At 40.1% G+C, this 25,154-nt stretch overlaps 1 protein-coding gene across 4 annotated transcripts in view; it reads left to right on the top strand.

The window, feature by feature from the left end:
- MTO1 (mitochondrial tRNA translation optimization 1) overlaps positions 1–19,194 on the top strand; it is a 28,728-nt gene extending 9,534 nt beyond the window's left edge. Inside the window, exons 6-13 of one of the 4 annotated variants that reach the window (XM_044924512.2) lie at positions 63–253; positions 490–620; positions 1,281–1,485; positions 1,568–1,739; positions 5,875–5,993; positions 8,701–8,861; positions 10,696–10,846; positions 18,705–19,194. In XM_044924512.2, the coding sequence (XP_044780447.1) occupies positions 63–253; positions 490–620; positions 1,281–1,485; positions 1,568–1,739; positions 5,875–5,993; positions 8,701–8,861; positions 10,696–10,846; positions 18,705–18,805 (1,231 nt within the window). In that variant the 3' untranslated portion in view covers positions 18,806–19,194. Of the gene's footprint in view, positions 1–62; positions 254–489; positions 621–1,280; positions 1,486–1,567; positions 1,740–5,874; positions 5,994–8,700; positions 8,862–10,695; positions 12,317–18,704 lie in introns of those variants that run through there. The other 3 variants (XM_044924513.2, XM_044924514.2, XM_025294878.3) reach the window with 3 other exon arrangements.
- Positions 19,195–25,154: the final 5,960 nt, after the last annotated feature.

Below are 25,154 nucleotides of genomic sequence, written 5' to 3'. Positions count from 1 at the left end.
AATAATGTCAACCCTTTTTTATTTGTTTAACTGCATTTTTAAATTCCAATGTCTTATTCTAGATACTGTCCCTCCATTGAATCAAAGGTCTTGCGTTTTCCAAACCGTGTACATCAAGTTTGGTTGGAACCTGAAGGAATGGATTCTGACCTCATCTACCCCCAAGGTTTATCTGTGACACTGCCAGCTGAATTACAGGAGAAGATGATCACATGCATCAGAGGCTTGGAGAACGCTAAAATGATTCAGCCAGGTAAAGAGACTGCCAGCTGCCCTTTGGTCTGAGCTCAGTATTGCTTAGCATACAGCGGAAAATTGAAGGTACAGTCATGGTGCTTAGAGCCCCAGAAGACAAAACCCAGCATCTGCACGTTTATTTATAAAATAGTCTTCACATTTGAAGAGCATTTAATAATAACCTTTGCATCTCTGCTTGAGGCAAAGCCAGTGCTGTTTTTGCTTATTTTGTACCATCTGTTCTGTGGCCAGGCTACGGTGTTCAGTATGATTACATGGACCCCCGGCAGATCTCTCCTTCTCTCGAGACTCATTTGGTGCAGCGGCTCTTCTTTGCTGGACAGATAAATGGCACTACTGGTTACGAGGAAGCTGCAGCTCAAGTAAGAAGTGGTTCAAATGTTACTGTAAACAGAAAAGGACTATTTAACTGGTGTTCCTCCTCTTGACATCTGTCATGATTGCTATATAGAGCTTAGATACAACTCATAACTGTAATAGCAAACCGACTTCTGTTTCAGGACCTATGGGGGTGGCTTCTGCATACAACAGGATTTTTTAAACACTGTGTCTTTGTTACTCTTTTCTGAGCTCCTAGATCCAGTTGCATATTTTGACTAGATTTTTGTATTGTTTCTGAAATTTAAAAAAAGAAAATTTAGTTATTTTAACCTAACCTAACTTTATTGAAAATTACCCTGTTATTACTCCTTTTTAAACAGAAAGTTATGTTATTTTTACTTGTAAGTGGGAAAAGGCTAAAAAAGTCTTACAAGTGGATTTTTTTTTTTTTTTTTTAAAGATTCACCACCTGGTTTATCAAGAATATTAGATATTTTTGAAAACAATGAATTATAGCATTCTAAAGTGGTATATTACCCATATTCTGTTTGAATATGAACCACATTTTCTGTCTCTGTTTTGTCCCTTCTGGGCAGGCCTGCTTCCTTACTGCCTGAACCATTTTTTCCAGGTAGTGTCTGAATAAGATAGCTCTTTTTTCAGTTCATAATGGCCTTTTAAACATTTCAGTCCTCTTGTAGGGCGTGATAGCTGGAATCAATGCAAGTCTTCGGGTCAGACACAAGCCTCCTTTTGTCATTAGCCGAACAGAAGGTTACATAGGAGTCTTGATTGATGACCTCACCACACTGGGCACCAACGAACCATACCGCATGTTTACCAGCCGAGCCGAGTTCCGTCTGTCACTGCGTCCTGATAACGCCGACAGCAGGCTCACATTCCGAGGTAACTCTTACACTGAGTCCTGCAACCAGACTTTCTCTCCTTTAAGACCTCTTTCATTATAATCTCCCCCTCCCCCTTCTAGGGTACAAGGAAGCTGGTTGTGTGTCCCAACAACGATATGAAAGAGCTTCTTGGATGAAGTCTTCTTTAGAAGAAGGCATTTCTATGCTAAAATCCATTGAGTTTTTAAGCACTAAATGGAAAAACTTAATTCCAGAGTCTTCTATAAGTAGTGGTAAAAGTCTGCCTCTCAGGTATGCATTTTTTGTATAAACTTTCTTTTTGTAGAAAAATGGAGTCATCTCAGAGAGATACTGCCTATAGATTCCCTACCTACACATTTTAAACGAACGCAGCTCTTACGTTTGCTTCTTTTCAAAATTCTTTAGAGGTAATCTCCTTACTCACGAATGACAATATATATGATTCTAAATTATTCTTTATTTTATTTCTCTGTCGCTCCCATTGAGTTCCGCCTTTCCTAAGATCTAGCGGGCATAAACCAAGAAATAGCATCTGCTTTCTTTTTTAGGCATTGAACAATTGAATGGTCTCATCTTGCCTGTGAGCCATAGCAGGGAAACTTTGATTAAGCAGTGTTATCAATTCTTGAAGAGTCCCTTGCTACATTTTAGGAGTTTTTTTGTCCTTGTTTTTACCATTCTGGTTGTATGGACTCTAAATCTAAAGGGCATTAATAGAGATCTTTCTTGATTCAGAGATACATTTCTGAAAACCTCATGTAATTCAAAATTTACATCAGTCACCACTGGTTTTTCCCATTTAAAAAATGTAAGCTAACGCAGGGAAGGGGGTTGGAGGGTGGGTTTAGAAGGTATAAACCTACAATCATTGTATCTTAGAAGCACACATGCTGACTTGATCTTGGTCCTGTGTCTCCAGTATGTTTTTTGTTTATAGTTTTCTTTTTCTCAGTCCTTGTTTTGCTTGTGAGGAAATTTGTAGACTTAATGGTATATTCATTTTAATGCCACTTTTTATCATCCACAATCTCTCTAAGTGCTCTCTCTCTTTTTAACTAACAGCCAGGCATAACATGTCTTTGACTTTCATCTCATCACAGTGTTTTTTGTTTACAACTTGTGTTCCCAAATTTTCATTTTCATGAGAATTTCCCAAAGCACTGGCACCACTGAAGAGGAGAATAAGCAGGTTTTTAATTATAGTAACAGTAAATAATCGGCTTCCCAGGTGGCGCTAGTGGTATAGAACCCGCCTGCCAATGCAGGAGATCTAAGAGATGTGGGTTCGATCCCTAGGTCAGGAAGATCCCCTGGAAAAGGACATGGCAACCCACTTCAGTATTCTTGCCTGGAGAATCCCACAGACACAGGAGCCTGGCGGGCTACAGTCCATAGGGTAGTAAAGAGTCAGACATGACTGAAGTGACTTAGCAACAATAAATAATAAAGAATCTGCATGGTTGTTACCCAAACCAGGGGGTCTCATTCACAGGAAAGACAGTTGGTTCACAGATAAGGGTGGCAGATTTATTTGTGTACCAGTTAAGTAGTACTGGGAGATGGTAGTAGAATAAGCATAGTTTTATATTTCACTCTGTTGTCCAGCTATTTGTTTAAATTTAAAAGGGTGTATTATTATTTCAAGCTTTTCAGAAGAATTTATAGCATTATGCTTCATTTAGGTCAAATATTGCACTGTGTTAGATTTTATATAATTAGAATTTTCATTCAATGTGACTCATGTGGATTGAGGTCATAGTGAGAGCAAGGGAAGTGATTGTTTTCAACACAGTTTAGAATGCTAATTGATGAATAAAAATATGAAAAAGGAGGGGGCTGTCAGCTTTATAGTTTTACCTAATCCCAAGAGTACCCATTTTGTTAAGGTAACTTTTTTTAAAACAGTAATTTGACCAAATGCTTTTCTTGTTAATTTCAGGTGTCTATCAGAAGGAAACAGGGACCTCATCCTCCTGTTTGATTTTAGTAGAATATTTATAGTCTAGTGTTGAGCCTCCCTGAAAGAACTCACTTGATCAGTTCCTAGATATATAAAGCTAGAAAGATAGAAAATTGGTCCAAGGACATGTATTGTGTCTGCCGCACACATAGCAAGCTGTGCGCCAGGCACTGAGGAGTGGGACTGGACTTTGAGCTACCGTTTTGACAGAAGAGATCCACAGAGCATGCGCGCACACATTCCTGTCAGGATCATAGGGAGATGCACTGATGCGTCAGGTAGTGCAGAAACTGTCTCGTGTTCTGCAGGAGTGTGCTAACTTGTCCTTCAGTGGCAGCCCTCTGTACTCTGAGGCTTAGGCTTCATTCAAAGCTGTTCTTGAAGTTTGGACCTGCAAATAGCTCCAAGCCTTCTAAACAAATTGTTTAAAAGCCTTTTAAAAGATGTATTTATTTTTGGCTGCTCTGGGTCTTCACTGCTGCCTGTGGGCTTTCTCTAGTTGCAGCAAGCGGAAGCTGCTCTTCACTGTGGTACCAGGGCTTCTCATTGCAACGGCTTGTCCTGTCTACGAGCACAGGCTTCAGTAGTCACAGCTGGTAGGCTCCAGAGTGCTGGGTCGGTAGTTGTGGCTCACAGGCTTAGTTGCCCCACAGCCTGCAGGATCTTCCCAGACCAGGGATCAAACCCACGTGCCCTGCATTAGCAGGCAGATTCTTAACTTTAACACTGGACCACCAGGGAACCCTAAAAACCTTCTTAAAAGTTAAATGGTCATAGGCTTTTCTTTGAGGTCACCATCCTCTAAGATTCCTCTCTTTTTGGTTAGTCATTAGGAGATGTGTTCCTGTATGTTCTGTAATTTTTTTATTTTATTTTTGGCCACCCTGGGTCTTCGTTGCTACATGCAGGCTTTCTCTGGTGTGACTGGTGTGGGCTGCTCTCAAGTTGCAGAGCATGGGCTTCTTGTTGTGATGGCTTCTCATGTCTCAGAGCACCAGTTCCAAGGCGAGTGAGCTCTGTAGTTCTGGCACACAGGCTCAGTTGCCCCATAGCATGTGGGATCTCCCCAGACCAAGGATTAAACCCATGTTCCCTGCATTAGCAGGTGATTCCTAACCACTGAGCCACCAGGGAAGTCTTGGTTCTATAATTTCTGAAAGAACAACCCCTTTTCTTGTGGAGTTGAGGGTTATTTGGTTTCATTGTATCAACAGCTTATCTGATGAGACTTCTGAAATTAATTGACATAATTCATCTTGTGGAGCACACCAAAGTTGACAGCTCCTTGTGGGAAGAGGTGTCTGGCCTTTCCTAGACTGTCTGAGATGAGACAGGCCTCTGCAGAGAATGTGACACATGACTGTGGTGATAGAATGAGCTGTAAAAAAATAAAAATAAAAAAATAAACACATCTGGGAGGCCTGAAGGGACTTGGAATCCTGGGATGGGCAGATTTGACTTTCTTTTGACTTAATAAATTAATTGGTTTAATTGATTTTGGGTGGACAGAGTTGATCAAAAAAGCAATCTATTGAAAGAGGGAAAGGGCAAAGTAAATAAAAATAAACTTAAGGCAGTAAGTGTACTGTAAGGAAAGTGTACAGATCAGTGAAACCTTGTGAGAACCAAGCAAAATGAGAAGGAAACTGCAGGGTATTTTCCAGTCTTGGAACAAGCAGATCCCCTTTAGTTGGTTCTAAGCATGCGTGTAGAAGGATGACGCATTCACCGGACATGGGCTTAACGTGACTTAGATGTAAATTCTTAGGGAGTTCAATCACAGCCTTGTTTTCAGAGGATATTCTGTCCTAATAGGAAAGCTCCAGAGGACAAATGGATTGTTGCAGTACCACTTTACCAACTACTTACCCCTCTTGATAAAGGAAAGGAGTTGAGAATCACATGCTCTCTTTCAAAAAATTGCAGAGGAAGGAACACTTCCAAACTCATTCTATGAAGCCACCATCACCCAGATAACAAAAGCAGACAAAGACATCACAAAAAAAGAAAATTACAGGCCACTATTACTGATAAACATAGATGCAAAAATCCTCAACAAAATTCTAACAGAATTCAGCAACACATTAAAAAGATCATACACCATGATCAAGTCGGGTTTATCCCAGGGATGCAAGGATTCTTTAATATACACAAATCAATCAATGTGATACACCATATCAACAAATTGAAAGATAAACACCATATGATAATCTCAGTAGATGCAGAAACGCTTTCGACAGAATTCAGCCTGAGAATCACATGCTGATCTCCTGGAGGTCCCGCTGTGTCGCAGATGCTGCTGTTTGCTCAGTGTACTTGGGGAAAATTAGAAATATATTGATATTATTTATTCTGAGATTTGGTATTACTTTCAAGGAATTTTGTTCTTAATCTGCCTGATATGATATGGACCCTTGTGTTAATGAAACTTTTCTGTGTTTGTAGAGCTCTTGATGTTCTGAAGTATGAGGAAGTTGACATGGAGTTGTTGGCCAGGGCTGTTCCAGAGCCCTTGAAGAAGTACACCCAATGTAGAGAGCTGGCCGAAAGACTGAAAATAGAAGGTAGAAAATTTTTTACTTAGGATGTCTGTATGCTCTCTTCTTCGTTTGTGCAAATAATGAATGAATTGCAGATACACAGAGAGCTCTGTGTCAAGAGGAGCCATAATTACCATAAGACCAGCATCGTCTTAGGCTCTGACCACTCAGAGTAGGTTTCCCAGGTAGCATTGTAACACATCATAATGTGTTAGGAAGGCTCCACCCCAGGCCCACTGAGTGAGCATTTGCATTTTAACAAGACCCTAGGAGATCTGTGTGTATATTTCATGTTGGGAAGTGCCACTGTAGAGCTCTCCTTTTAAAAAAAAAAAAACTTAAATCTTTTTTCCTTTTGAACTTTTTTTTTTAATGTTTTCTCCACTTAAATGTTCTACTAATGAGGAAAATAATGCTATCTTTGGCTTTGATGATATAATACTCTTCTATTAACAAAGACTTATTTTGTATCAGGCAAAGAAGTTCACATTCTGCCCCTGTATGTTATAACATTTGGCGTGCTCTCATATTCTTGGTCAGTATATTGACCATCAAAGTCACATGTGACTTTTGGAGTTGTACTGCAATTTTTAATTTTTTCTTTATAAAAAAAATTTCAGGACTTCCCTGGTGATTAAGACTCCATACGCCAAATGCAGGGGGCGCAGATTTGATCCTCAGTCAGGGAAGATCCCGCATGCCAAAAAAAAAAATTCAAACAGAAATACTGATAATAGCATTAGCTTCTGCATTGTGATAGATGATTTTTTTTTTCCTCCACTGGAAAATTGTGTGCAGAAAAAGTCAGGGAACAGAATGAGATGGGAGAGAAGGGTAGGAAAAGCAGGATAAAAGGTGGACTGTTTAAACAGGAAAGGCCTTCAGGCTCCTTGGGGACCAGCAAAGGTGGTGAGAATGCTGCAGTCCTAGCAGTAACATTTTCTTTCAGTTCCAGAGAGGTCTGTTACCTTACTATGCTTTGACTGCTTATATAGAATGACCCAAGGGCTGCCTATCATTCTTCCAAATGAACATGCCCTGGTCATTTGCTAATGTGTAAGAAGTATTGTTAACCTTATATCTCAACATCATGATCTTTCTATTGAGTAAAAGTTACTTTATTAAACATTTAGGCCATTAGCATCTGGGAAAAGGTGATTAAACTCTGTATTTAAACTTGGTTTGCAGTTTTACTGTGTCCAATAAATGGTCCAAAATAATTATCTTCAACTTGTTTATAGGAAACCCTGACTTCAGCCATGGAGTAGTTACTGTTTTGCTTTGTTCTTTAAGACTGGCGTATATAAAGACTCTAACTAATACCCATGGCTTAAAAGAAACCACACTAGGTTAAAATATAGCGTATATCAGTAGTTTTCAAATTACTACCTAGATCCTCCACTAGATAAGTTGTTTTTTTTTTTTTTTTAATGTGGACCATTTTAAAAATCTGTTGAATTTATTACAATATTGCTTCTGTTTTATGTTTTGGTTTTTTTGGCCCTGAGGCGTGTGTGATCTTAGCTTCCTGACCAGGTATCAGACCTGCACCCCTTGAATTGGAAGGTGAAGCCTTAACCACTGGACTGCCAGGGAAGTCCTTAGACAAGTTTCTTCAAGGCAGAAATCAGTTTCAGATTCTTTGTACTATCTCTCATGTTTTGCTATACATATTTGAAAAAGTAAATATATCTTTAACATATACATTATTTATATTCTGTGATCCTATAGTCTATTCCTGAGTCATAAAATTTCATTACAGTTTGTCATGCTGATGTGTTATATGTTATATTAATCCCTTTACATGAATTATTTCATTTGATAATTAAAAAGTGTCATGTGAAGGATAGCTACTAGCATTATGTCTTAATTTACAGATAGTTATAACTTGCCCAGGGTCACACAGTTGGGGAGTGGCAGAACTGGGCTTTGAACCTAGTATATCTGTCTACAAGGCCGGTGCACCTCACAGCTCTCCTTTATTGTCAAAAAGACCATCATAAGTTTCTGGGTCAGCCCATAATATTTCTAGATAACATGGCTGAGGCCCAGAAGTATCATGTGTTCATTGTCAGAGGGTAATTTATTGGTAGAGCCAGGCTCAGAGCTGAGATTTTCTGGCTACCAGTCAAGTGATGGAAGCAGAAGCTGCCAGAACCTCTAGGGAAGACTTGCTTTTACCTCAGTATAGGTTTTAAAACAGGTCTTGGATTTATTTTTCTAAGAATGGAATGCTTTAATTACAAAATAATTGCTGAATTGTCTTTCTAACTTCACTCTGAATAAAACTTCAGTTAATTTATTTAAATTATATGTTATCATCCAAGAATATATACTTTTAACAATTATAGCTTTATTTGAAAACCATCTTCTTGGAGAAACACCTAATCTTTAGAACTTCAAACCTATAGCCTGTTGAAGCAAGTGTTCCACCAAAATTTGCATTGAGAAAGAAAGCAATTTTTTTTTTTTTTTACTTAAAACTTTCTAGGTTTTTTAAATGAGAAGGACATGGAATAAACTGCCAGACAGAATATTGTAGTTAATACACAGGATACTCCCTCTCTTTATTTTAACCTCAGTCTCCTCTTCTGCGAAAGGGAATACCTACCCACCTATCGTGGTACTAAAATCATATATGCAAAAGCTCCCCGTAAATTGTAAAAAGCTAGAAACATGTAGGTTGTTAATATTATCTGAGTATCACAACATAATTAATTTTGTTCACCAGCTACTTATGAATCAGTACTGTTCCATCAGCAACAAGAAATAAAGGAAGTTCAGAGAGATGAAGCTCTCCAACTGCCAAAGGACCTAGATTATTTGACTCTCAAGGATATATCTTTGTCCTATGAAGTTCGAGAGAAGCTCCATTTCAGTCGCCCACAGACGGTAAGAAAACAGGCAGTGGATAGGAACAGATCATAAAGAGCCAATGCTTTAATTTTTAAAAGCTGGATTTGTAGTGGCCATATAACTAATGTTTTATTTCATCATAAAAAGCTTAACCTCTTATTTTCATATTCTCTTTGTATAACAGGTGTCATTATATTTTTTATGAGAGATAAAAAAAGCTTAGTCTAAGTATCTGGAAGTCAAGAATTGGGTTGATTATAATTAGCCAACCATGTGCATGCTTGTTTATATGCATGACTTAAACTACTTTGGGTTAAAATAGAATACATGTCAGTGGTTTTCAGATCACTGCTTGGATCCCTCTAAGGAGTTCCCTAGTGTTGCCTTGGGAGCCAGTAGAAGGAAGTAGAGGGCCAGAGAGGCCCCCCACCCATGATCCTGTGTGTGTCTGTGTGTGGTTTGTATTTGCATGAGTACATGGGCACCATGCTGTACACATCTGTTAAAAACTTCAGCATACAGTATTGAATTCGTAATAACAAATATTTCAAGACTTGTAGGCTGTATTTATTGATTCTGAGATACATTTTTAACATCTCTGAGTTGTAGCTTAAAAATTGATGGTGTGTCATAGTTTAATGGGCATTGCATTGGGTTTTTTTTTTCAGTGGTTCATAAAATTAAGGGGTACTTAACCAGGAGAAGGTGATGGCACCCCACTCCAGTACTCTTGCCTGGAAAATCCCGTGGACGGAGGAGCCCAGTAGGCTGCAGTCCATGGAGTCGCTCAGTGTCGGACAGGACTGAGCTACTTCACTTTCACTTTTCACCTTCATGCATTGGAGAAGGAAATGGCAACCCACTCCAGTATTCTTGCCTGGAGAATCCCAGGGACAGGGGAGCCTGGTGGGCTGCCATCTATGGGGTCTCACAGAGTCAGACACGACTGAAGCGACTTAGCAGTAGCGGTAGCAGTAACAAAACCATGGCCTGCAAAAATTTTTGAAAAGATTTTTTTTAAAGAGGAGTGATTTCATCAACTAACATGGTATTCTTAGTCATAGTCATTATGGAAAGCAGCAGAGAGGCCTTAAGTTTTATAGCTGTATCTTACTCATTTTGGGTTATGTTTTTGTGGATAATCATAGGCTGCACTGCCCAATATGATAGCCGCTAACCAAGTGCAACCATTTACAGTAATTAAAATGAAATAAAGTTAAAAATTCAACTCCTCAGTCATAATAGCCACATTTCAGATGCTCAGTAGCTACAAAAGGCTATTGGCTGTCATACTGGACAGTTATCATATTTTTACACTGCCAGTGTTACAGAAATTTTCCATTATCACAGAAAAGTTCAGTTGCATTGTATTGGTCATCACAGTTCACCTCTTAACCAAATTCTGAAATACCATAAGCTCTGACAAACGTTTTCTACAGAGTCATTTGGTGGCAAAACAGACCTGAACTGATATGAGGTCTGTATACCACTTGGAGTGAATAAGTCATACATTTCACTGCAAAAATATACCATAGAAATATTACTGAGATTAGTCATAGGGTGCTGACCAACACACTGCTAGTGATGTTAGTTTAGTTTAACGAAAAGAAAATTAACATCTGTTAATTACATGATCTTAGACAAGTCATTTTAATATCTCTTAGTCTCAGTTTCCCCTGTTTTTAAAGCGAAGAGATTAATTATAACCATATTTCTTTTATCTACTTTCTAAAGTTATTTTGACAATACATTAAGATAAAGTTTTGAAAATATTTTATAAACTGTAACATACAGATCATTATCAGGAGGAAAATAAATTTGCTTATAACTAACATAGCTCATTTATGTTTCTCGTGGATTTAATTCCTAGATTGGGGCTGCCAGTCGTATACCTGGAGTGACAGCTGCTGCCATCGTCAACCTGCTCAGATTTGTGAAGACCACTCAGCAAAGACAGGCAGCTATGAATAGAGCTCCCAAAACTGATCAACAGTTACGGGATACAGACAGACTTGAAGAGAGTCAGTTATAGCTTTCTATTCATAGAAGAGTTAATCTGAACAAGAGTGTAGACAGGAGATAAGAAGTATTTATATTTAGCACCTGTTAAAATAACTTTATTAGGTTTTGTGGCTTTGTCATTAATTTGTAAATAGGTTATAATTCTGCATTTTTGTATATCTGAAAAAATAGTTATAAAGTCTATTTATACTCTTTCTTTCAGGTGTTCTAATACAGTATACCTACTAATATAAGTTTGGGCAGTGTTCATCAAAGAGAGATACAGTGGAACTAAAACTGAATCTGGAAAAAAAAAAAAATCTCAGCTTGCGGATTTGCCTACTCATAAGGACAAATTTACTGGGAATTCCCTGGTGGTCCAGTGGTTAGAACTCCGCACTTCTACTGTAGGGGACCCAGGTTGGAACCCTGGTCAGGGAACTAAGATGTGCGTGGCGTGGCCAAAAATAAATAATAAGAACTTTGTCCGTAAAAGGTACCAAATTAAAAGTCTTATCTTTCAACTAGTTTTGAAAGTTGGCAGGCTTCTGCTTAGTTACGTTATTTCAAAGCCCTCAAATTCTTAAGGCTAAAAATTTCAAACTGTACAAAATCATCCAGAATCATTCAGCTAATTTCCAGTGCTGGCTGCAGCATGGCGACTAAAGTTCCCCTATTGAAAGTCAGAATTGACAGAAAACTCTGGCGCTGGGACTCTCCAGTACTTGTGATACATGGTTACTGGGGTTAGGAGGGGTGACCAGCCGGGTCTTTGGCTAGCTCCTCAGACACCTTGACCTTTCTTCACTGACTAGAGGATGAATGTAGCCAAGTGGACAAGAGGACCCTACTTATCCTTGGAAATGCCAACTCAGACCTTTCCTGTCAGTCCAGGGAGAAGCTCCCATATCAGCCTCAAGCCAAAGCAGGTATCTCAGACAGTTCTAAGCGCCCTGAAATCACTAGTGTGATTTCAGTGGGTGTGGGGCAAATACCTTCTTACTATAATCATGTATAGCCTCTTGGATGTAGCTCGGTTTCCATGGGTTTCATCTAATTTTGTCTTTCCATAACACGGTCCAGATCAGTAGCAAGTAAAAAGCATTGGGTTAGCCAAAAAGTTTGTTCGGAAGATGTTACAGAACACCCTGAGTGAACTTTTTGGCTAACCCAATATGTGTAATGCTGGATGTTTTAGTAATGATGAGTTCTTTTTGATACTTGATGTAGTAATTTCAGTAAGTGGTAACTTTTAGTTATTATGGCCATTCCTAGGCAGAATTCTTACCACAGAGGCATATTGAGTACACTTCTGCATGGTGTTTGTTAAAAGAGGGTATTTTGTACTAGTGTTTATCACTGGGGGGAACCATTGATTGTAAACTTTTCTTTTTCTGGCTAATTGCAGGGGTAAAAGCAGTGAGTGGGGTGCTTATTGAATGGAATATAGCAAAAATTGATTTTGAGGAAATAAATTCCTAAATGCTTTGGAAGGATCTCGACAGCTGTAATTTGGGCCTAGTGACACCACATATAAAGAAGCTTGGGTTTTATAATGTGATTCCATTACAGTAGTAACTATCTTACTGAAAAATGTTTGATAGAAAACATGTTTTAGGTTCTGCATTTAGTTTAGCATATAAAACCTCTTTAAATCCACAATTTAAAATATGTTGTTACATATATTATACAAAATTATCTCACTTAACAGAATATTTCAGAACAAACCAGCTGAAAATGTAACCTTAGTCCAGTTACTCCATGGGAATCCCCCAACAATGACAACAGCCAGCATCCAACAGAAGTTGGCCTTATGATTTCCTCCACCCACCGCAGACCACATAGCCTGGGAGTTTGAAAAGCTGGGCACATACTGAAGTTCATTTCAACAGGAACACCAAACTTAAAATGAGGAAATGAGGGATTTCCCTGGTGGTCCAGTGGTTAAGAATCTGCGCTTCCAATGCAGGGAGCATGGTTTGATCCCTGGTCAGGGAACTAAGATGTTACGAGCCACACTGAGCAGCCAATAAAGGAAATGACTAAGAAACACTAAGCATTTGTCAAATTGGTTGAGGAGGGAGAGAATATGAACATAAGGACCTGTGCTAAATGAAACCATCACAGCCTTGAATTACGAAGTTACCTTATAGACAAGTGTTTTAGTTATATTACTGATTGTTTTAAACTGGTTTGTCATTTTTGAGTTTCAGCCTCCATTGGAATAGCCATGACTTTTCCCCTTCAGAAATTTCAACTCCTAGAAGAATGCCCTGCTCAGGAGAAGTGGTCAGAAGTACCAGGAAAGCCACCAGCAGACTAGGGGTTCCCCCTGAGTTGGCAAAGCTGCTTACACTAGAAGGTACACAGTATCGATAAACTTTCCCCAGGCTCCCTCTTCACAGTCTTCTCTTGTTGCACTTACCTCATCCACCTTAATTTTTAATACCTGTCTTACTCTAACTTACTCTTATTAACATGTAAACCTCTTCAATGTAGGCAGTGGCATGGTTGTAGACAGTCAGAACATGTTTTTTGAATAAATGAAAAAATAGTACTAAAGGCAAGAGATGGCAAAACTAAAACTTAACTGAATAATTAAATGGGATAAAAAGATTTATAACATATTAAGAACTGCATACTTAAGCGTTTGCCTTTCTCTCTCTCTTCTGTCTTCACATTCTCTTCAGTTTCATTTCCTCTATCTTTCTGACCTGTTATCCCTGCTTATCACTGCTCCTGATATGATACTAAAGCCTATATTTTATATTCAAGCCATTTTATTCAATCAGAAAATATTTCCTAACTTAAAAGCCAGATTAAAGACACAATTGAGGAAATTCCCTGGCAGTCCAGTGGTAAGGACACATTGTCAGGGCCTAGGTTTGATCCCTAGTCAGGGAACTAAGATCCAATAAGCCACATGGTACAGCAAAAAAGTAAAAAGCATTTGAAAGAAAATTAAAATGGGCAAAAGGCTTGCATAGACATAGCTCCAAAGAAGATATGCAAATAGCCAATGACCCTGTGAAAAGATGCTGAACATCCCAAGTCATTAGGAAAGTGCAAATCAAAACCAGAGTGAGGGACTCCCTAGACTGTCCAGTGTCCAGACTTAAGCTTACACTGTAGGGGCATGGTTTCTCTCCCTGGTCAGGGAACTAAGATTCTAAATGCTGCACAGTGTGGCCAAAAAAAAGAGATACCATTTCATACCTGTTAGGATGGATTTTAACAATCAGGAAATAATAAATGTTGGGACTTCCGTGGTGGTCCAGTGGCTAAAACTGCCCTCTCAGTAAAGGGAGCATGGGTTCGATCCTGGTGGGGGAACTGGATCCCACATGCTGCAACTAAAGATCCCTGGTGCCACAACAAAGATCCAAGATCCAGCATGCCACAGCTAAGACCCAGTGCAGCAAAATAAATACATAATATATTTTTTTAAAAGAACAACAAATGTTGAGAACACTGTGGAGAAAATGGAACACTTAGAAGTGCTGGTGGAAGTGTAAAATGGTGTAGCCACTTTGGAAAACTGGGTGACAGTTCCCCTCAAAAGTAGAGTTACCGTATGACCCTGAAACCTCACACATATATATTCAACAGTATTGAAAGCAGGGTCTGAGATCTGTTCAAGGGTCATGTTCATAGCGTTATTCACAATAGCCTAAGGTGGAAGCAACCTAAGTACATCAATCGATGTATGGATAAACAATGTATATACATGCAATGAGATATTTTTCAGCGTTTTGAAACGAAGCAAATTCTGACACAAGCTACAACTTGGACAAACTTTGAGGACATTATGCTAACTGAAATAAGCCAGTCACAAAAGGACAAACTCTGTATTATCCCACTTACATGGGGTATTTAGAGTAGTTACATTTACAGAGACAAAGCAGAATGGTTATTGCCAGGAGTTGGGGCAAGGGAGGAATGGGAATTTACTGTTTGATAGAGTTTCAGTTCTGCAAGATGAAGAGTTCTGCAGGAGGATGGTGTTAATGGTGGCACAACAATGTGAATGTACTTAACACCACCTTACAGTTAAAAACAATTTAAGATGTTGGGATTTCATCTGGTGATCCACTGGCTAAGACTCCACGCTCCCAATGCTGGGGGCCTGGGTTTGATCCCTGGTCAGGGAACTAGATCCTACATGCCACAACTAGAAGTTTGCAAGCCACAACTGAAAAAAAAAAAAAAAAAAATCCCACGTACTGACGATCCCTTGTGCTGCAACTAAGACCTGGCACAGCCAAATAAATTTAAAAAAAAAACTGATTAAGATGTTAAAATTTATATTGTATAACAATTTTAAAAGCCATGAATTAACTTGTATCTCAGACTCCAAAACCTGCTGATTGATAACTTACCCCCTTCTTATTTCTAAAAATTGAGATATTTTAAAGAGAAGGGTCTGAGGAAAAGGCATATTGCATTTAAATGTTAAACCCCAGTTATTTCTGTCCCATCAAGGGGACCAGAAGAAAACTTTTTCCTATTAACTAAAAGAAATCACATAACCCCATAGGGAGAATTATGCTTTTCATTGTTGTTCAGTCGTTAAGTCATGTCCAGCTCTCTACAACCCCTTAGGCTGCAGCATGCCAGGCCTCTCTGTCCTTCACCATCTCCCTGAGCTTGCTCAAACTCAGGTCCATTGAGTCTTTATGCCATCCAACCATCTCATCCTCTGTTGCCTTTCCCTCTGCTTTGTCTTCAGTCTTTCCCAGGATCAGAGTCTTTTCCAATGAGTTGGCTCTTTGCATCAGGTGGTCAAAGTATTGGAGCTTCAGCTTCAGCATCAGTCCTTCCAGTGAATATTCAGGGTTGATTTCCTTTGGGATTGACTGGTTCCATCTTGCTGTTCAAAGGACTCTCAAGAGTCTTCTGCAGCACCACAATTCGAAAGCATTCTTTGGTGCTCAGCCTTCTTTTAAACGAGTAGCTACTACCTAATAACGTTTACTGTGTGTCAGATACGAAGTTAAGAGCTTTACATGGATTCTTGCTCTTTAACCCATGATAGAGCAGTTTTCCTGTTCTACAGACAAGAGAAACAACACTTGGAAATGTTAAGAAACACTGCTGGTGTCTTCCTGATAGCCATGTCTGTGCACTGCCCTCCTCCTTGCCTAAAGAACCCTGCTTTCGTTCACTCTTTGCTTCTGCAGCCCCAGAAGCTTAAACTCATTAGTTTAGAGTAATCTTGGTCATGGCAGCCCCCCAGCATTTGGTCTAGGCCTGAGGCTGGTGTGCAAACTGACCCAATGAGTTGGAAAGGCAGTCCTCTAGGTAGTGTTTTTGCTTTTTAAAAGGGCACCTGTTTTTAAGGTGGTATGTTCTGAAATTAGATTCTTGTACACTTTTGTGAACATACTCAAGACCACTGAATTGTACGCTTTAAAAGGGTGAATTTTATAGTGACATATATCAATAAAGCTGTTATAAAAAAATAAAGGAAGTATGTATGATTGGCAAGCCCTTGAGCAGTGATTTTTTAATCTTTTAAAAAAATGTTTAAAAAATATATATATATTTTTTTTTTCATTTGGCTGTGCCAGGCTTTAATTGTAGCATGCAGAATCTAGTTCCCCAACCAGGTATCTAACCTAGGCTCCCTGCATTGGGAGCATGGAGTCTTAGACACTGGACCACGAGGGATGTCACTGAACAGTGATTCTTAGACCCAGATGTGTATATGTGCTAAGTTGCTTCAGTTGTATCTGACTCTCCTATGGACTGTAGCCTGCCAGGCTCCTCTGTCCATGGTATTCTCCAGGCAAGAATACTGGAATGGGTTGTCATGCCCTCCTCCAGGGGTCTTTCTGACCCAAGGATCAAACCTGCGTTTCTTCTGCATTGGAAAGCAGTTTCTTTACTACTAGTGCCACTTAGGAAGCCCCAAAACCTAGTTGAAAAATGTGAAAGTCACATCCGACTCTTTGCAACCCCATGGACTATACAGTTCATGGAATTGTACAGGCCAGAATAGTGGAGTGGGTAGCCATTTCGTTCTCCAGGGGATCTTCGCAACCCAAGGATTGGACCCAGCTTTGCCGCACTGCAGGCAGATTCTTTACCAGCTGAGCCAGCAGGGAAGCCCAAGAACACTAGAATGGGTAGCCTATCCCTTCTACTGCAGATCTTCCTGACCCAGGAGTCAAACCAGGGTCTCCTGCACTTCAGGTTCTTTACAGTTGATCTAGTTAGACACCAGAATTTTCAATACTAGCTTGTAGACAGCCAACTTCATCACACGCAATTCTAATTTAGTTTCCCTGGAAATGTCTTGGCATCTGGCAGGTCAGTTTCTCTCTCTTCCTGAGAGTCTGTCTTGTTACAACAAAAATTTAGAGCTGTCGTTAAAGAGTATAAAAAACAACACAAGTTATAGCTCAGTTCAGCTCAAGCAGACAGATCTTTTATTAAACAGACACTCCCAAGACATGGGAGCAGGCTGATCCTAAAGGAGTCTTCCTCATTCTTCAACGTTATCCCACTTGGCTTCCCCTTTTTGTACTTCCAGTCTCCTCCTTTTGGTTATGGTGTGTGCAAAGTAGGGCTTATACCCACCACCAATCAATGAAAGGGAATGCAAATGAGCATATGCTTAAGGCCAGTTGATAATTGTAAGTTATATAACAGCAGGCTCTGTTATGTCTTCCCATATGTCTTCCAATAATTTAGTGTGTTAAAATTAGATGTAGAATATTCCTAAATCCTTACTGGGCTCCTAACTGCCTAAAGTTCCTTGGAAAAGCCCCTGTGGTTATTTTGTATCCACTGTGTGCCTAGGGCACATGCGCACCAGTTGAAAAGTCTGTGGTTTTTAGCATATGTCAGCTCTCCTGGGTGCATCTGGGCTGGAGCTTAGAGATCAGCCTGCCTCCCTTTCAGCCAAGCCTCCCCTTGTTGCTCATGTCTAACTTCCTTCCTAACACATCTGTGTTTCTGATGCTCAGCCAACTGTGAGAATCACTGACTTTCCTTCATAAATAAATATCCACTCAGTAGCTTGTGGCAGAAACAAAGCTATAACTTTATAATGTGTGATGGCTCAGGAACCTAGATGACAAATAATTTGTACTGTTGAAGGAAGTACTAGAGCAGTTCAGTTGCGCAGAATAGTGAACTCACATTGTTACAGAAATCAAGTCTAAAAGCTGTTCCAGCTTGCAGTCAGAGGTGGGCTATGGTAATTTGTGGGCAAGGCCACATTGTTTTATTTTTTCAAATTTTTTTCAAATTGTACACTTTTTTGGATATACTTGATGCCTGTGGACAAATATATATATAGGTTGAGATCCTGCGCCTCTTGATCTGCTTATTTTTTGGCTGTGCTGGGTCGCTGCTACGCTGGCTTTTCTCTGGTTGCAGAGAGAGAGAGCTGCTGTCTAGGTGGGTGCTCGGGCTTCTTACTGCGGTGGTTTCTCTTGTCGTGGAGCACAGGCTCCGGCAGGTGCAGTGCGTGGGCTCGGTACTTGTGGTTCCTGGGCTCAAGAGCACAAGCTCACTAGTCATGGTGCATTGGCTTATTTGCTCCGCTGCATGTGGAATCTTCCCAGACCAGGGATCGAACCTGTGTTCCGCATTGGCAGGCGGATTCTTTACCACTGAGCCACCTGGGAAGCCCTGAGGTCCTATGTTTTTATGCCATAAAGAAAAAAATGCAACTATTTTAATCTAGAAACCTCATTTTTGACTGTCACTGAGCTAAATCGACATTTTTATAACTGCTGTCTGCAATCATTATCAGATCATGAAATTAGTTTTTTGTCATATGCAGCAAGTGTTCTAATACTTTTGTTTCAGTAATGTATATACAAATTGTATTTCATAAATTTTAAGAGGCATATTTGTTCCATGTAGGAAATGGCAACCTGCTCCAGTATTCTTGCCTGGAAAATTCCACGAACAGAGGAGGATGGTGGGCTACAGTGCATGGGATCACAAAAGTTGGACATGACTGAGCGACTGAGCACACACACACATACATTCCTCAAGTTTTTCTAAAAAGCTTTTAAAAACAAGACATTGGTCTCTCCCTATGCTGTACCTGATTAAGTGATGTGATTTAAATGTAATTCCAAGTTGCTGTTGAGCATGAATCTCAGATACTCTGACTTCACAATGCCTGTCACTTTCAAGTAGGTTTTTTCCTCCCAGGAAAGGTCCTCCACTGGATAAAGTGTTTCTTCCTCCTTGTTAAACAATATAGGGTAGAAGTCTGTTTTGGCTTACCCTTCAGTTCCCACAGTCACTCTTTACAGACCATTTCATGCTATGCATTTATGGAGTTATGCTTTTTTTAAGTGTTTGCTAGACTATTTTTTAAAATCCAGTGCCTCCTGATTAATTCATTTTTAGTCTTACGTTGGTTTTTCTTTTAATTCTCTTTTAGAGTTAGTCTGTACCCTTTTATAAATTTTCAAAAATTTATTTTTGGCTACACTGGGTCTTCATTGCTGCATGCGGGCTTTTTCTAGTTTTGGTGTGCAGGCCTCTCATTGCAGTGGCTTCTCTTGTTGCAGAGCTCAGGCCCTAGGGCCTTCAGTAGTTGTAGCTCACAGGCAGCACGTGTAATCTTCCTGGACCAAGGATAGAAGCCGTGTCCCCTGCATTGCACAGCAGATTCCTAACCACTTGATCACCAGGGAAGTCCAGTCTATACCCTTTTAATACATGGGAAATTGAAAATTTTAAATGCATAAATATACATAAAAACACACTGCATAAATTTAAAACGAAACATTTCTAGACTCTATTTAATACAAGATCAGACTATGTATGTGTGTGCAAGCATGTGGTGTTTCAAACAATGAAACTTAACTGATCTTTTTTCCAATTTTATACAGAAAAACCTCAAGGGGGGCAATTTAACAAACTGCAGAAACAGGTATCAGAGCTTTGAAGAAAAAAACTTATAAGCAGTTATATAAAATATGAGAAATTGAGTTCCAAGAGATGCATCCCCTAGACTCAAAGAGTTAGTTTGGGAAAATGTTTTTTTATACCCAACCATGACTGAATAGAAGGCAATGGCACCCCACTCCAGTACTCTTGCCTGGAAAATCCCGTGGATGGAGGAGCCTGGAAGGCTGCAGTCCATGGGGTCACTGAGGGTCAGACACGACTGAGCGACTTCACTTTCACTTTTCACTTTCATGCATTGGAGAAGGAAATGGCAACCTACTCCAGTGTTCTTGCCTGGAGAATCCCAGGGATGGGGAAGCCTGGTGGGCTGCCGTCTATGGGGTCACATACAGTCGGACACGACTGAAGTGACTTAGCAATAGCAATGACTGAATAAAAACCACCTCAATTCTCAGACATTTACTGAGTTGCCAGTTTCTACACAGAATCCTGTAGGACGCTTAACAGAGAAGTTCAAAGGGTCAATCAGGAAGGTATGACAATAGTTAAAGGAGAGGGGCTACAGGTCAAGTCTAGATCAGGTTCTTCCTTTGTTGCAATGGCATAGCTGCAATCCTTACATCTGAAAGGTTACAACCCAAGTCTCAGAAAATTTTGCAGATGGCTTCACCAGCAGGCTGAGAAGACCACACCCCCACCTTGGCTTCCTCCAGACAGCACTGGAACTCAAACTCCTTATGTGGCAACCCTACAGTTAGTGCAACACCAACTAGGGTATTCTCTCAACCACATGATTTTACTGAAAACTCAACCAAGTGGAATATTTTCGGGTTTTTAGTTATTTTTTATATTAGCCATCCGTTGTTTAACCACACGTGCATGATCATACCACACTCGCTTGGCTTGGTTTTTGCTGCCAGTTACTCTCACTAAAATAAACTACCTACTTTTGATTCTGTCCGTTTTAAAATTGATTTGGCTTTATGCAAGCAATAACCTACATTTTATACAACGTATCAAAAGAGACAGCGTTAAAGGCAATATCCAGACTGCATATGTTGTTAACTCTGACAAAAACCCAAAACTACCTGAATTCTTTTAGGGAAAGTGTGACTGGTTAAAATAGAAACTGTAAATTCTGCAAATTTTTTTTTTTTTTTTTCGGTCTGCCCAAAAAGGCCAAGTCAGTTTAAAGCTTTCACCTACTTCACTTTTCTTTAACCAAACATTTGATAAAATTTTCACTATGGTAACCCTGTGATTAAAATGGTAAAGTATGGCACAGGTTATTGTATTATTAGGTGAATTTGCAATTGGTGAGACCAAAGTCAAACAACAGTTCTCTACTGTAATACCAAGTTCCCTGTTTTTGGACCTGGTTTGCTTAGTACTTAACAATAATTAAAGTAAAACTACAGAAACACAAAATACGAGATGTATAAATGACAAAGCCCGCATTTTTATTTAACGTGGCTCCAAATGCAAAATTATCTCAACAAAATGATAAAGTATAGCAGAGATGTAACTGTAAACTCCCAGCATTTGAGTTTTTAAAGTTAATCACACAGTGGTGTCTTGGGTTGTGTCCTGAAACAGGTAAAAAGGCCATTTGAAAAAAAAACTGGCAAAGTCTGAATAAAGTCTAGACACTAATGTTGGCTTCTTGGTTTTGATAAATGTTTTATGGTAATGCAGGATGATAACAGGAGGAGAAACAAAATAGGTAAGGGGTATATGGGAGCTTTTACTTATCTTTGGAACTTTTCTATAAATCTAAACTTATTCCAAAATAAAGTTTTATCTGTTAAAAAAAAACAATGCAGTACAACTTAAAAGAGATCTTCCTAAAATATAATTTATGTTTAAAAACATCAGTTTTCATGGCAGGTCAGTGAGAGTGAGGGTAGAGGATCCCTTGGCTGTGCTCAAGCATAGTTAGGGCCAGGAATGGTGCATAGTAACAGCAGGACTCTGACCCTTGGCTGTCACTCTTGTTTTCTGCCATTTTATATATACATATATACATATGTACATATATATACTTTTTTTTTTACAACATAGTTTACCCTTTTAAAATGTACAGTTCAGTGGTTTCTAGTATATTCATTTGCAAGGTCACAAAACTACCAGTCACTATCTGCTTCCAGAACATTTTCATCACCCCATTAAAGAAAACCTGAATTAAAGATCACTCCCTAGTCCCCCTTCACTAGTCTCTGGCAAGCATCAGTCAACTTTTGGACTTACCCGTGTGGTGCAGTGGTAAGAACCCACCTACCAACGCAGGAGACATGGGTTCAGTCCCTGATCTGAGAAGCTTCCATATGTCATGCAGCAACTAAGCCCTTGCACCACAACCACTGAGCCCTTGCTCTAGAGCCCAGCTGCAACTACTGAGCCTGTGAGCGGGAACTACTGAAGTCCACATGCCTAGAGCCTGTGCTCTGCAACAAGAGAAGCCACTGCCATTGAGAAGTCCATACACCTCAATTAAGAGTAGCCCCTGCTCAACATCAGAGAAAACTCAAACAACAAAAAAGCAACAAAGACTCAGTTCAGTGGCTCAGTCTTGTCTGTCCAACTCTGCAACCCCATGGACTGCAGCACACCAAACTTCCCTGTCCATCACCAACTCCCAGAGCTTGCTCAAACTCATATCCATCAAGTCGGTGATGCCATCCAACCATCTCATCCTCTGTCATCCCCTTCTGCCTTCAATCTTGCCCAGCATCAGATGGCCAAAGTATTGGAGCTTCAACATCAGTCCTTCCAATGAATATTCAGGACTGATTTCCTTAACCATAGACTGGTTTGATCTCCTTGCAGTCCAAGGGACTCTCAAGAGTCTTCTCCAACACCACAGTTCAAAAGCATCAATTCTTTGGCACTCAGCTTTCTTTATAGTCCAACTCTCACATCCATACATGACTACTGGAAAAACCATAACTTTGACTAAATGAACCTTTGTTAGCAAGTAATGTCTCTGCTTCATATGCTGTGTAGGTTGGCCATAGATTTTCTTCCAAGGAGCAAGCGTATTTTAATTCATGGCTGCAGTCACCATCTGCTGTGATTTTGGAGCCCAAAAAAATAGTCATCACTGTTTCCATTGTTTCCCCATCTATTTGCCATGAAGTGATGGGACCAGATGCCATGATCTTAATTTTCTGAATGTTGAGTTTTAAGCCAGATTTTTCACTCTCCTCTTTCACTTTCATCAAGAGGCTCTTTAGTTTCTCTGCTTTCTGCCATAAGGGTGGTGGTATCTGCATATCTGAGGTTATTGATATTTCTCCCAGCAATCTTGATTCCAGCTTGTGCTTCATCCTGCCTGGCATTTCGTATGATGTATTCTGTGAAAGTTAAATAAGCAGGGTGACAACATACAGCCCTGACATACTCCTTTCCCAATTCGGAACCAGTCCATTATTCCATGCTGGGTTCTAACTGTTGCTTCCTGACCTGCATACAGATTTCTCAGGAGACAGGCCAGGTGGTCTTGTATTCCCATCTCTTTAAGAATTTTCCACAGTATGTTGTGATCCATACGTCAAAGGCTTTGGCATAGTCAATAACACAGATGTTTTTCTGGAACTCAAAGACCCAGCACAGCCAAAGGTAATTTTTAAAAAATGAGTCAATTTTGTCTCTATGGATTTGCCTTTTCTGGATATTCCATATAAATGGAATCATATTAAAAAATCAGGTAATGTTTAGAATAATCCAGAAGTACAGTGTGCTGCACTTAGTCACTCAGTCGTGTCCGACTCTTTGTGACTCCATGGACTTTATCCCAGCAGGCTTCTGTGTCCATGGGAATTATCCAGGCAAGGACACTGGAGTTGGCTGCCATGCCCAAGGGATGGCAAGGGATCTTCCCAACCCAGGGATCAAACCCAGGTCTCCCGCATGCAGGCAGATTTATTTTACCATCTGAGCCACCAGAGGAGCCCAAGAATACTGGAGTGGGTAGCCACACTCCATTCTCCATTCCCAACCCAGGAATCAAAACCGTGTCTTCTGGATTCTTACCAGCTGAGCTACCAGGGAAGTCCAGAGAAGTAGAGTGGTATTGCTCAAAGCAACTGTGATCTTCCAAATGACTGTAATGATGATCAAAGTTACCTTTTATTGGCAGTTTTTCACCCTCACAGCAGTCTTAAGAGATAGATAGTATTGTACCCACTGGCTAGATGATGAAAAGGACAGCTTTTATCCATTTACACCATTCTAATGACCTAGTCAAATATATCAGTTTAGGAACTAGGAAATTTGGGTGACTATCTCTTGGGTCACATTAATAAAAGTACACTCTAGGTTAAGAAATCAGTCTTTTAATGCATCCATGGTCATAATGTTTAATTTTGGTGAAAACACTCTAAAGCTATAAGCTGTCTGGGAGAATGGCATGGAAAGAATCTAGGTTAAGAAACAGCTGCTGCTGCTAAGTCGCTTCAGTCGTGTCAGACTCTGTGCGACCCGATAGACGGAAGCCCACCAGGCTCCCCCGTCTCTGGGATTCTCCAGGCAAGAACACTGGAGTGGGTTGCCTTCTGCAGTGCATCTAAGTGAAAAGCTGTAGGGCTCAATGTTAAAAAAAGGAAATCCAACAACCCAGTCAAAAAATGAACTACGGACTTAAAGAGACATTTCTCCAAAGACATACAGATGGCCAATAAGCACATGAAAAGATGCTCAACATTACTAATTATTAAGAGAATTGCAAATCAAAACTACCATAAAGTATCACTTCATACCAGTCAGAATCAGATCACATCAGATCAGTCGCTCAGTTGTGTCTGACTCTTTGCAACCCCATGAATCGCAGCACGCCAGGCCTCCCTGTCCATCACCAATTCCCGGAGTTCACTCAGACTCACGTCCTTCGAGTCAGTGATGCCATCCAGCCATCTCATCCTCTGTCGTCCCCTTCTCCTCCTGCCCCCAATCCCTCCCAGCATCAGAGTCTTTTCCAATGAGTCAACTCTTCCCATGAGGTGGCCAAAGTACTGGAGTTTCAGCTTCAGCATCATTCCTTCCAAAGAAATCCCAGGGCTGATCTCCTTCAGAATGGACTGGTTGGATCTCCTTGCAGTCCAAGGGACTCTCAAGAGTCTCCTCCAACACCACAGTTCAAAGGCATCAATTCTTCGGCACTCAGCCTTCTTCACAGTCCAACTCTCACATCCATACATGACCACAGGAAAAACCATAACCTTGACTAGACGAACCTTTGTTGGCAAAGTAATGTCTCTGCTTTTCAATATGCTATCTAGGTTGGTCGTAACTTTCCTTCCAAGGAGTAAGTGTCTTTTAATTTCATGGCTGCAGTCACCATCTGCAGTGATTTTGGAGCCCAGAAAAAGAAAGTCTGACACTGTTTCCTCATCTATTTCCCATGAAGTGATGGGACTGGATGCCATGATCTTCATTTTCTGAATGTTG

This window comes from Bubalus bubalis, chromosome 10, assembly GCF_019923935.1.
Source record: "Bubalus bubalis isolate 160015118507 breed Murrah chromosome 10, NDDB_SH_1, whole genome shotgun sequence".
NCBI classification, from domain to species: Eukaryota; Metazoa; Chordata; class Mammalia; order Artiodactyla; family Bovidae; genus Bubalus; species Bubalus bubalis.
Note: the sequence above shows the minus strand (reverse complement) of the source record. Positions and strands in the feature narration are given on the sequence as shown.